A 13,125-nucleotide genomic window follows, 5' to 3' on the forward strand; every position below is an offset into this window, starting at 1 on the left:
ACCTTGGGATGTTGTTAGCTCCAATTATAAAAGCTGATTTGCATGAAAATCTCTCTTTATGATCACATTAATTGACTGCAATTAATTACCTACATCTACACATAACAGCGTGTTGATGGCATAATGAAATAATATGTGTAATTAAAAGTGGATGATACTAAAAATAATTTAGGCTTTTAGTTATCAAAAAACCAAAAAGTTTAGTGGATAAAAAGAATATTTTCCAATTAAAATGTACTTAAACATACCAAAACTTCCATTTTCAAAAAGGCCAACTTCTGAAATTTGAAAAGCATGTCTGAAAGAACACATGCTATGTTCATAAAATGGGATTAAAAATAAAGATCAAGCCTTAAACTGGAGGCATTTCATTTTCATGCAGGTCAGGGATGTTATCATTAATTATTTTACTATATATACCTAAGGGCTATATATCTTTGTAGTCCAGATTGTAAAGCCTGAGTCTGGTTTTAAATGAACATTCATTTTTCTGTTTAGATATATCATTCACACTATTGTATTAATTTAAGTTTTACAGTCCCTTGTATTTTAACAATCCAGCCAAGAAGTATTGATTTTTGAATACAGGTACTGAGAAATTGAATTCCAGAGCTTCCTCTGCTATTTCAAAAGCAAACTTATAATGAAACTCACAACAGAACTTTGGCTTGACTACTTGTAGGGCAATAATACTCTAAAAACATTATTTTCCCTTTACTATTACAAAAATGGTACTTGCATGTAAAAAAAAAGCTGAATGTAATTTAAATAAGTAAATGCATGAAGAGTCTTACTCTAAGCAAAAATTTTAACCCCCTCCTATTAATTTCAGCTGCCATAGGACAAAGACTGCCTTTACTAATGAGGTATATCAAGAGAGAGCAAAAGTTAACAACTTGAAAAAGCATCAGCATGGTAGCTTAGTGCGGATGATAAAATCTTTATGAGTTGTTTTTTTCATATGCTGGTAAAAGCAGAAGAAAAGAAGTTTAAAAAGTATTTTCTTAAACCTTTAATATTATTAAGGTTGTTCTCAAAGAAATACTTCTTTCAAAGTTTATTTTTCTTTAGAGTTTCATGAGATACTACACCTTAAATACTATTGTTGGCTGTAATAGTCTTGTCTTTTACAGTATTAAACTCCACCAGTAGTTATCATTCCCTGTAATTTATCTTATTCCTTTGGTCAATACTTTGCCAATATATTTCCAGAGCATTTTAACAGAAATGGTGGAAATGATAATTCGCCGAATTCAAACACTAAAGATGAGAATCCTCAAGACTAAGAAAGTACTAAAAACAGTGGAATAAAAATGTATCTTCCTTACCTACAGCACCACTTCTAACATTGCCTACGCTGACGAAGATGCATTGGAAATGGATTCTTTATCTAATTTGCTTGTTCAGACCCACTTCTAAGCTACTTCAGACCTACTTCCTTCTCAAGAGATGTTCTACTACCCTGTTTTAGTATGATGAATCAATGACTCATAAAAGGTGGTACAGTGTAAGGGGAAAATGAAAAACTTTCATAAGACATTGCAATTATTATAGGGGCCAAATTAATGTGCCTCTTACAGAAACCAATAATAATGTAACAAAAGGGTAGAGGAAAGAGGGTGCGTATAGAAAGAGATTTCACCTGTGTGAATTCTCCTGTGTGATTTCACCTGTCTAAGCTCTAGCAATAAGAACTTTAGGTACTTCTCAAGTTTAACCTGAAAATAACAATCAATTCAGCATTTTAAAAGGGGCAAAATTATCAGTACTCCATGAAGGACATGAAAAATACATAAATATACAAAACATACAAAATATTCTCATTTTAAAATCCATTATAACCCTCTTTTTTAAGAATATATGCTTGCACATATTCTAGGATATTTACTGTTGCGAATGGATCCACAGAATAACTTTAAAAAAAAGAGTACCAATTAGTTATGTGCAACTGGATTTACAAAACCACTAACATCCTGGGAGTGAGGAAATTATAGTTTTGATATGTTTGGAATTCTAATCAATGAAATGTACTACAAGTGAAAAATACCGTTTTTTTCTACATGGATTTATTTCCTCACTGGAAATGCAGCTGATGTCTTCAAAACTCAACAACTGATTTAAAAAACCTGATTTTGTTCAACCACAGAAAAACCTGTCAATAGCTGAAAATTTTATTTCATTCTTTACATAGTTACCTTAAGACCACTACTGTTTATGAATAATTTTACAACTACAGAGTTCCATTAATGAACACAATGTATGTCTCCTATTCTATTGCTGTTATTTAATGACAATCTATCTCATTACAAAATTGTTTTAAAGAGATATTATTTTGAATCAAAACATTGAGGACTGTAAAGACATCTGCCTTAGTGAAATTTTGCAGGTGGGAAGCAATACACAGTTTTAAAGCAAAATAGCAGCTTTAGTAAAAGCAGTCAATTGTCTGTCCCAAGTCTATTTAAGCAATTTCACATTCAAATCTTGGCATTTGCTTCTACAGTTCAGTTTCTACTGATGCTTGGCTTACAAATTTTACACAGACAGACATGCCAATTGAAATATAAAACCAGAGGAAGAGAGGGGAGACCTTATCGCTCTCTACGACTGCCTGAAAGTTGGTCTCTTCTGCCCAGTAACAAGCGACGGGACAAGAAGAAATGGGCTCAAGCTGCACCAAGGGGGGTTTAGGTTGGGTATTAGGAAAAACTTCTTCACTGAAAGGGCAGTCAGGCACTGGTACAGGCTGCCCAGGGAAGTGGTCGAGTCTCCATCCCTGGAGGTATTTAAAAGACAGGTAGATGTGGTGCTTAGGGACATGGTTTAGTGGTGGGCTTGGCAGTGCCGGGTTAACGGTTGGACTTAAGGTCCTAAAGGTCTTTTCCAACTGCAACAATTCTATGATTCTATTCTATGATTCTACCAAATGATGTCTTATTTTTGTGCCATGAGATAGGAAAAGCAGCTTTTATTGAACTTTCTTTGTATCACTAGTGCCTTTATAAACTCCCTTGAGTCAATTTTTAATGTTTTCAGCCTATCTTCACATGAGAGTTTTTCATTCATGCTGCTTCTCTCTGAATCACTGCTCTGTCTGTAAAATCTTTTCTGAGATGGTTTAACTGATAATGTATAAAGTATTCCAGATAATAATGCAAAACTGACTTATTTAAATGTTTGATACCTTTTCCATTTCATATGAATTTGAGCTTCCTGCTACCCAGTATCTTATTTTTTTTAAAGTGTAGCTACATATTAATCTGAGAACTCCACTGAACTATATCTATGGTGATGATAACCTTCCTTCCTCGAGACATTTAATTTTGACACTTTAAAGCTGAACTGTAGTTAACATTTCTCCCCAATGTTTGCATTTATGAAAGCTAGATTTTACATGGTATCATGTTACACATTTACCTAGTACAGTGGTTCCAAGCTCAAAATTTTTCAACACAGTGGCCACAAGAAATAAAAACAGTAAAATGAAACTTTGTTTAGCAAAATATGATGTTTCCTGCGTGTTACCTGCTCTGTAGTGTTTTTCATAAAAAAAGTACATAGGGGATTGCCCATCTTACAAGTTTAAAACTCTCTGAAGTCCCACTCTTTACTAGCTAATATCTCTATCATATGAAAATTTTGCTCCCACCTTATTCACTTCTCTTTTGAGATTATTCATAAGTGTAATTTAAAATTTGATCCTCTGTTTGCTTTCTGTCTCTTGGTTTTTATCCAAGTCAATAGTTTGTATCTTGGCACATGACTGCCTAGCTTCTTTAATAAATCTCTTCTATGCAATGCTGTCAAAGTATAAATTATATGTTTTATTATCTTCTAGCTTACAGAAACATTCAAATAACTCCAAGACACCAATAAGACAAGATTTCCTTTTTCAGAGGATAAGCTGAGGAGACTATGCGTGGTCATATTGTTAGAAGAGTTTCATTAATGTAAACATACTTCAAAAAGAAGCGTAACAACTAAACAGCCACAATTCAATGCACATTCAGAAGACATACCTCAAATATTGTTATTACGTATCACATGCTTGAATTAGAACTGTTCAGGTTGCACATAGATCTCTGAAACTACAGAACAGACATGTGTCTGTGCTCATGATATTAGAGCTATGCAAGAGTCGTCATGCTTTATTTTAAGGCTCTGGAACTCCTAACATGCACTTTTATAAGAAAAAATCCATTATTTGTACTCCTACTGTACAGATCGTATTCACAGTATTTTAATACAGCAAAATACCTGTTTCTTGCACTGTTACTGGATATCTCCTGCATTTTGTTTCTGGCTCGTGAATTTTAATCAGGTTCAGCAATTGTGTAACTTGTGGCACATCTGTATTTAGCTGGCAGGTTCGAGGAATAACGTCTATGGGCTCATATGGCATAAATGGAACACCACACATACCTAGAATCAAAAACCATGGGCTTTACTTCACTCAGATGACACAATGGAATTAAATTCGACTTACATTACTTGTTAGATTACGTATACTTTAGTTCATATGGTTATAACAATGTAATAGATCACGGTAATTCGAAAAATTTGCTGCAATTGTTCACTTTCAAGACAATAAGCATGTAAATTTTAAAATGATATTGTGTATTTTTTTAGGCCAAAAAATTTGAATACATTTAAACTAAGAAATATGCACTAATGGCTGGAATAGCCATAGTAAATGGCTTGATTTGGCGAGTGAACAAGCAAAACAGAATCACAAAATACATTTTCTTAATTTTTATTACAACTCAGCTTTAATTCTGATATACTGTTTTTCAGACAAAACGTGCATCTGAAAACGGTATTTGTGTCAGTGGGACTGAAGTAGCAAATCGAGAAGTCCCGTATATGCAAATAAACTCTGACAAGCTTTAATTCCAAACTTGGGACACCATTACACTTTCATGATAAACTAAAAAGCTGTCAACCTCTCTATTCTTGTGACACCAGGCACTAGTAGAATGTGATCTGACTGTCTCTGCTTTCCCTTTGTATAGACTGAGTTTAGGAAAGTTATTCTCTACAAAGAAAGGTATCCAGAGTCAGAACTATTCCTGATGTTCTGATGCAAATTCATTCCAAATTTTGTAAGACTTGAATCTAGTAAGCTAATGAATATTAGCCTCTTTTCCAAGGATAAGAAGAGGAAAACATAACCCCCAAACCAAACAGAAATTATGGATCAAGTATTGAGATCCAAATAGAAAAATTCAAGTGTCCTATGTTATATTTCAGTAGCGGACATATTTTGTCAGCCATTTTTTCACCAAGCCGGTACATTGCTACCGCTGTAAGACAATACTTAGTGATAAAAAAACAATAACAATACGTAACCTTGGGATTACTATGGAAACCAGAAAGTAGGTATATATCAAGCTTGTATGCCTCAATACCATGGGGCACCGAAGATGAATTCTTTCCTCTTCTATCTCAATGATCTCATACAGAAATAATCTCTTAGTATATGTGGTTTCCCTTTTCCACTTGCTATCATTTTAAGAACGCAAAACCTACTGTATACGAGCTACTAAGAAAGAATAACACACACATTGCATCTTGAAGTCACTACTTCCACCACCAAGGAGGTTTAAGCAAAGAACTTGACCCTCATCACAAGCTGCAATGTCACTGCATTCAGTGGAGCTCAACTAACCGGTCCAATCATTTGAGAGGAAAAAAGCTTTATCAAATCATGATTGTTAACTGAAAGTTAATTAATAATAACAAAAAACTACTACTGTTTTTCTGTAATTGGGTATGAAGTAAAGAGTTATTTTAATACAGCCAAACCTGGAGCTGTAACGTAATTTTAAGACTTGCCTAGATAAGGAAATTCATAAGCATACAAAAAATACTAATGCCCACCAGCTGTGTAATAATCATAGAATTGGTAATCCAGTAATTAAAAGTGCAATGTTTTACCATGCATACAATTTATTAAAGCTGTCTACTCATTATGTTAACTACATTTTGGAATTTTGGAACTCATTTAGAACATTTATGCACATTTCAAAAACTGTTTAGAATGGAAGAGAGAAAACAATGCACCGACGAAATTAAATTAAATTAAATTAAATTAAATTAAAGCCAGTGAGGCCTCTAACTGCAGTTTCTGCAGAGAATTTACCAGATTCTCTCTGTAGTAATTTTTGAATTAATTTTTTTTCCAGTCTCACCAACAAGGAAAAGAGGAGTAATCACAATGATCACATACTCTCCCTTATTGGTTAGGTTTCCCAAATGGAAGATAGATTCTGTTACACTTACAATACTGCTAACTACCCCTCCTTCAGAAACCAGAAGCTTTTTTCAGGTGTGTTCTTTAAAAGCCAGGAAATGAAAATTTGAATGAAATTGAAGCTGAACTATACCTAGGGTTCCTCTAAAATAAGAAAGTGCCAACTGTGCTTTTTCAATTTCTCCTCTGTTACTGCAAATAGCGAGGAATGAAGTTCTCTCCCTTGGAAAATAACGATTAAGGATTATGATACTCGTTTGGTGACTGGTAAACCTTTGACCAATATCCTGCTCTATTACAAATATAATCTCTCATTTTTCAGCTCACCACCAATATTGCTTTCCCAATGAACAAGGGCACATCAGGATAAATGGACTAAGGATCAGAGAGGTGTTTATGATCGTTTCATAGCTCTGTTTGAATTAATACTGTTTTGTTACAGTTTTGTCTTGGATTATTTAAAGAAATCTTTCATCAGCTACTAATGTCCAAAATTAAGAAAACAAACAGCAAATGCTGCTAAGTTTAACTATTTTTCTTTCCTTTCAGATGCTGTGTTCTTGGCCAAAACCTGATTTCTGTCAACATAAGATACCCTCATTAAAACAAGCTCTCTACTTGATTAATCTTGCCAGAATTTCTTCAATAAAATACTTGTAAGGAAGTCAATGTTTAAAAAAGAGGAGTAGACATATATTTAATTAGTCACCTAAAGTCCAACACTAGCAGATTTAATATGCTGTACTACCACTTTAATTTTCATGAAATCATGTAATCTTTCAAATTGCCAATCTGATTACTAAACAGCTTTTGATTTCATAATATGAACAGTTATGATTAAGACTACATAGTAATTATAACACACCATCTTCCTCAGCTGTATCTTGAGGCTTGGATTTTAAAGTGAAGATCTTTCTCAGTTTACAGTTAGCTGAAATACTAATTCCATCCAAAGACTGGAAGACAGCTCCTCTGAATATTTCACTGGTGAACGCTACCAAGTCAATACACATATTGCACCACTAGAAAAGAGAAACAATATTCTTTAATAAAACCCAAACACTAATCATCGCAGAAGAGTATCAGTGTATAGTTCTCTATAAATGAAGTCTCTGTGGAGTATTAGATTCTCACAGGCTATGATTCACAATGCCTAACATTTTGATATTAAAATGATATTGCTGTTTTTGCACTTACAACAATTATTTATACAAACAAATCAGTACATATGACCTAGTGAATGCCAGCCCAAGTGAACTCTGTTACCTAGCATATCCACAATATGTTTTGCAGCTAACTGCAAAAGTTATATTTATTGAAGTATATTTATATACATATACAATACGCATACTGAAGTATATTTACATACAAAAATATATTTATTGAAGCTTTTCTGGGGGAAAAAAAAATGTTATTCAATATTACTTCATAAGTTAAAGTTACTGCACCTTAAGTGCTCCAAAGGCTATAGCTGGAGATTCTTTGATGATTTCTTTCTGAGATTCATAAAAAAAGGACCTCTCCAAAGCTTGCACCCCTTCCACACTGAAAACTATCAGGCAAATTTCTACTATGGACAAGACCCCAGTGTATCATAACATCTTAAAACTACTTCTTGTTTATAATAAAAGCTATACGTTCCTGATAAGACATTTCCAAAAGACAAATCAGATAATGACAACTGCCCAGGTTGCTAAAGATCCTCCTTAAACATGTTTTAATTCTCATTAGATGATTTGTTTCAGGAAACACTGTTAGAACACTGACATCAATGTGCTACACTCTCCTGCAGTATTCCAGTAGCTCTTTAAATTCTCTCAGTTTCAAGTTTTTTCTACTTAATTCAACACTTGTATATTGCTGTTTTTTATAACACAGAAATGAGCAGTTACAGGTATCTATTTTGCATGTGGACCATATTACCATTTCATTATCCTCCCACAAAAAAAGAGGTTTCACTAAAACAAGTAATGCCACAAGCAGAAGAACTAAGAAAATATGTTTTCTTGTGGCTTTATGTTTTCCATTTAGAGTCTCTGACATTTAAAAACACTTATGCTTATAGTTCTGGTGTTCCTAACAATTCTTCCGGTATCTAGTGAGGGATGAGCTGATGCTAACACATTTTCTATAACTGGGAAATAAACAGAGATGGCCTTGAGGAGAAACGCAACCATTTTCATGAAATTTGCAGAACTGTAATATATTTGATATGATTAGTCACCTGTAAAAATTAATTGACCAATGGGTTGAAGTTTTATTAAGGGAGAAGAATACTAAGACATAATGATTGTACATGCCTCAGTTCCTTATAAAGTCAAGGTAAAAGTACTACTTTCTAAATGCCAACTGGTAAATATTTTTTGAGAAAAAATTTAGGTCCATACATTACTATTCAGCTTCTAAGTCTGAAATTTTTGAATGAAAGGAATACATGTTTTGAAGGCACCAAGCAATGGAATGGAAAATGCAGTATTTAATTATAACTGATATTTCTATTGTTGAGGTTGAAAAATAGCATCATTTGTAAGAATACAATACAGGAAGCCAGCATATGAAAATGTAAACTATGTTCTACTGATGGAACAAACAACATATTATATTCTTATTCACAACCAATCATACTGATAATAATGATAAGCTTGCATATACAAAAAGTTTAACTATCAATCAGAGCCGTGTAGAAGATCCATCTAATCACTGAAAGCAGCATACTCTCTCCTTTAAGTAAAAGCAACAATAAAAAGGCAGATAACCATTTAAAAGAAGACAGATATGTATTCAGATATACTAAGAAATACTGATCTATTCTTTAAGGTTGGTCAAGCGTTAAGGTTATTAAAATATTTTGTCATAACTGATCAGAGCATTTAGACAGATCTCTGATTAATGTTTTATTATCTAAATTAAAATACATAACTGAAGTTCATATTCTGATTGAATTTAACTTGCTGTACATTAATGCATATTTTAATCCTGAAACATTTGTGCCAGCCTGACACCAAGACCAACTAACGGAAATTATACTGAAGAAAAATAATTTCATTTCAGTGGATCTTGAAGTAACGGCATCTTCAGGGGTATGATCTGCTGCATATTCATTTGAAAAAAATCTAACCAGTTCTTCCCACAAAGCAGAAAACTCCTGAAATCTAAAACTATCACAGCTGTCTTCACCTAAACTATCTTAAAAGAAGCCATAACTTCAGAGGTTTTTGTAAAATATTCTCTCTCATGTCTAGCCTTAAATCCACAGCTGCTTAGTATACTGTTATCTAGTTCTCTTGGTGCATACTTATATTTTAAAATATTTGAAATATTCTCATCTCCCAATGATTTTCTAAAGCAGTATTTGAGACTTGAGTCTTTACAAGGTTGTATGGTAACCATCAGGCTTTGTATCCTGACCACTATTACCATAGGTTGTGGCTGGGCACGGGAGAGGGGAACAGGGAGAAGCTGATGGCTATCGTTTTATTATCATCACTTTGACATATACATTGTTTTATATATACCCGAATCTGGAGGAACCTGAAGGATGTGAAAGTAGCCATCAGCTACAGTTTACCTGCAGCTCCAGTAAATGTAATAAAAGGTCACTACAGGAGAAGGTACACATCAACAGGAGCACTACAATGATGAAGTATCAGGGACACAGAACTTTACAAAGGCTGAATAGACAGCAGAAGTGAGAGATAAACACATCACAAACAGCATTAATCTTGGAAAATGGGAATGGACTCCTAGTGTTAGAAGAAGGGTAGAACAGTCGTAGTATTAAGTGGTTCTGATACCATCCAGTAGAGGGGACATACACACGTATCTTGAGTTGGCAGGAACTGAATTCTAAACTAAACAGTAATTTCAACAGGTCTATAAACTTACACAAAACATTTCTGATAAAAAGCTTGCTCAACCACGGTTCAAGGAATATTCCCAAGGTACCTACTATTTTGCGCTTGATTGGAAACAGAGGAATTTTTGCATGCAGAGGGGTTACAGACAACTCCTTGTGGACCGTTGATAAATACAATCTTCTTTTAATATTTCCTAAATCAGTTATCCTATAAAAGAAAAAGCAGGAGAGAATGGAACAGACCTTTGTCAATTCAATAATCCAGTATCTTTGGGCAATCACAAAAACACTATTCATATGCAGAACCTTTATGTCAGTGATAGCAAATATGGAATTTAAGAATTACTTCTTTTACAAGATGAGTAATGAGATTTCTTTCTCAAATTCAAACTTTGTGGCTATATTCCTGTGTATATAAAATCACTTTACATGCTAATTTTATTTCAACAGTCTACACTCTTCACTAGATTTCCATAGCCCTCCAGACTATGAAAGAATCAATTTGTACGAACTGAGAACCCAGTAGCCTTTAATAATCACACTTGTTTCTGCCCCTTAAGCTTCTGTTATCTTGGGACACACTGTCACCTACTAACTAGAAAAACATTATTTTCTTTCTTTTCCTGAAAATGCCTCTGTCATTTTATATAGACTCTTTATCGGTTTAAAGACAGACACAAGACATTGTCTGTTTTACTTCCTGAGCACATATCTTCAAATGTGAATTATAATACAGAAGTTTATTGCTTACTATTCAGGTCATCTCACAATGACATCAAGGACACTGAATTTGAACATTTCTAACAGATTCAGACCACAGCCATGATCCCAAAGACTAGGTTTCCTTTAAACTGATGAAGAGGCTCGTTTGTATTTTCTGTTTCCTTCAAGTCTTGTTAGCAGCTGTACTAGTTTTGGCTGGCATAGAGTTAAATTTCTTCAGAGTAGCTTGTATAGTGCTATGTTTTAGACTTGTGATGAAAACTGTGTTGATAACACAGGGGCGTTTTCATTATTGCTGAGCAGCGCTTACAGAGAGTCAAGGCCTTTTCTGCCTCTCACCCCACCCCACCAGCGAGGGGGCTGGGGGGGCACAAGGAGCTGGGAGGGGACACGGCTGGGACAGCTGACCCCAGGGATATCCCACACCATATGGCATCATGCTCAGCATATAAAGCTGGGGGAAGAGGGAGAAAGGGGGGTACATTCAGAGTGATGGTGTTTGTCTACCCAAGTAACCGTTACGTTGTGATGAAGCCCTGCGTTCCTGGAGATGGCTGAACACTTTGCCTGCCAATGGGAAGTAGCAGATACCTTATTTAGCTTTGGTTGCACGTGCAGCTTTACCTTTCAAACTGTCTGTATCTCAACCCATGAGTTTTTGCACTTTTACCCTTGTGATTCCGTTCCCCATCCCACTGCGGGGGGGGGGGGGGAGTAAGAGAGTGGCTGTGTGTGGCTTAGCTGCCTACTGGGGTTAAACTACAACAGCAGCACGACCTTGGTATCCCCCAGCAGTCCTACCTTATTATACTGGAGAACAGACATTACTTTAAAGGCTACAGTCTGTTTGGGGAAATAATGATTAATTTACCTATTATTTTTGAACAAGCCTATTTCTAACAGATGGGTATTTCTCTGTAATTAGCAGCCCCTCTGAGAAGACAACAAATTACAATAAACAACTTTCTGTCAATGCTTAGTGTTGTTAAAAATAATTACTCATAATCATTATATTTAAATGCTGGGTTTTACTTTGAAATTGTGAGACTGCCCTGTAGATTTTTTTTTTTTTTTAGTACTGAAAAGACTTTTTCATTAGTAAGAACTACCTGTAGCTTAACTAATGAAATGTTGTCACCCAAAATTTACAGATAAACACCGTGAAATGTTCTTAGGATTCCTTAGGTCAGCTTAGGAGGGCATTAACTCTGGAGCAACTTACATACTTTAGCTATTTTTGGCAATTTGAGAGTTCAACAAAGGACAGTGCAAAATATACTGCAAGTATGTAAACATCAAAAGGTTCTACTAGTACAGGCGATAAAAAACACAGGAACACAATCTTGTTTGGCCATCGTCATTAAGACCATCATGCAAAGCAAACAAAGTCCATCAGCTTTCCAGAACTTGTTGATTCTTTCCTCTCCCTTGCAGACAATCTGATCTTCAATCTATTCATCCTCATAACATGGGTGGGCAAATCAAAACAAAGTGTAAGAGTCTACTAGCTGTTTCATTTTGAAAGATTAGCAGTTCCTGTCATAAATCACATGCGCTTCAAAGGCAGAAATTTCACTACTGTAGCAGGGGAAGAACATTATATCCTCAACACTGCTATCGTTTGACTTAGCAGATTTCAGCATCAGCTGCACCTATATTTATGGAAGGATGAATAATACCATCAAGTCCTTGAAAAGTGATTTCATCAGAAGACCTCAAAATGTCTTACAACGCTAGCATTCCAGGCCTGATCTTACTTTTGAAGATATTTAAACAAGATGTGAAATAATTCACCTAAGATCTTCAGCAAGTTAGCTGCATAGCTACACCTCTGCCCCAGATCAAGCCTTAGTTCCATCCATCAATTTGCTTCTCATATACCCTTTGATGAAAAACCTACGGATGTAGTTTTCAGAAACTCTCCACTCTGTTCTAAATCTTGACGTTCAGAAGCACTAAGAAAGCGAGGCACCAAAGAACTTCAAAGAACTGGAGTAGTGGTTGCTTGAAACTCCCCTCGACCTCCTAGTTATGTGTAGCGCTGGGCAACCGTGCTAAGGAACCAGGTAGTTGCAGTAAACGGAGTGCTGAAACACAAACAAAAATACTATTCCTGCTGAAACTCAAACTGCATAATTCTCAATGGGGAGTGCTGCTTTAAATGATGCTACAACAAAGCAGTAGGAGCCTAGACTTAAGTCATGCATATCTCCAAACAACTGGCAATAAAACCTTAAGTTAATTTTATATTAGTTCAGTATGTTTACATTTTATTATTTATTTTGATATGAAT

At 34.9% G+C, this 13,125-nt stretch overlaps 1 protein-coding gene across 2 annotated transcripts in view; it reads right to left on the reverse strand.

Annotated features, from left to right (window-relative positions):
* Positions 1 to 13,125, reverse strand: part of CFAP20DC (CFAP20 domain containing) — an 88,257-nt gene that overhangs the window by 50,618 nt on the left and 24,514 nt on the right. For both annotated transcript variants that reach the window (XM_087743253.1, XM_087743252.1), the window contains exons 7-9: positions 10,203 to 10,317; positions 7,119 to 7,275; positions 4,258 to 4,422 (exon numbers count right to left, since the gene is read on the reverse strand). In XM_087743253.1, the coding sequence (XP_087599379.1) occupies positions 4,258 to 4,422; positions 7,119 to 7,275; positions 10,203 to 10,317 (437 nt within the window). The remainder of the gene's footprint in view (positions 1 to 4,257; positions 4,423 to 7,118; positions 7,276 to 10,202; positions 10,318 to 13,125) is intronic.

This window comes from Nipponia nippon, unplaced genomic scaffold, assembly GCF_047370975.1.
Source record: "Nipponia nippon isolate SJK-2023a ecotype South Korea unplaced genomic scaffold, ASM4737097v1 scaffold_9, whole genome shotgun sequence".
Taxonomy (NCBI): Eukaryota; Metazoa; Chordata; class Aves; order Pelecaniformes; family Threskiornithidae; genus Nipponia; species Nipponia nippon.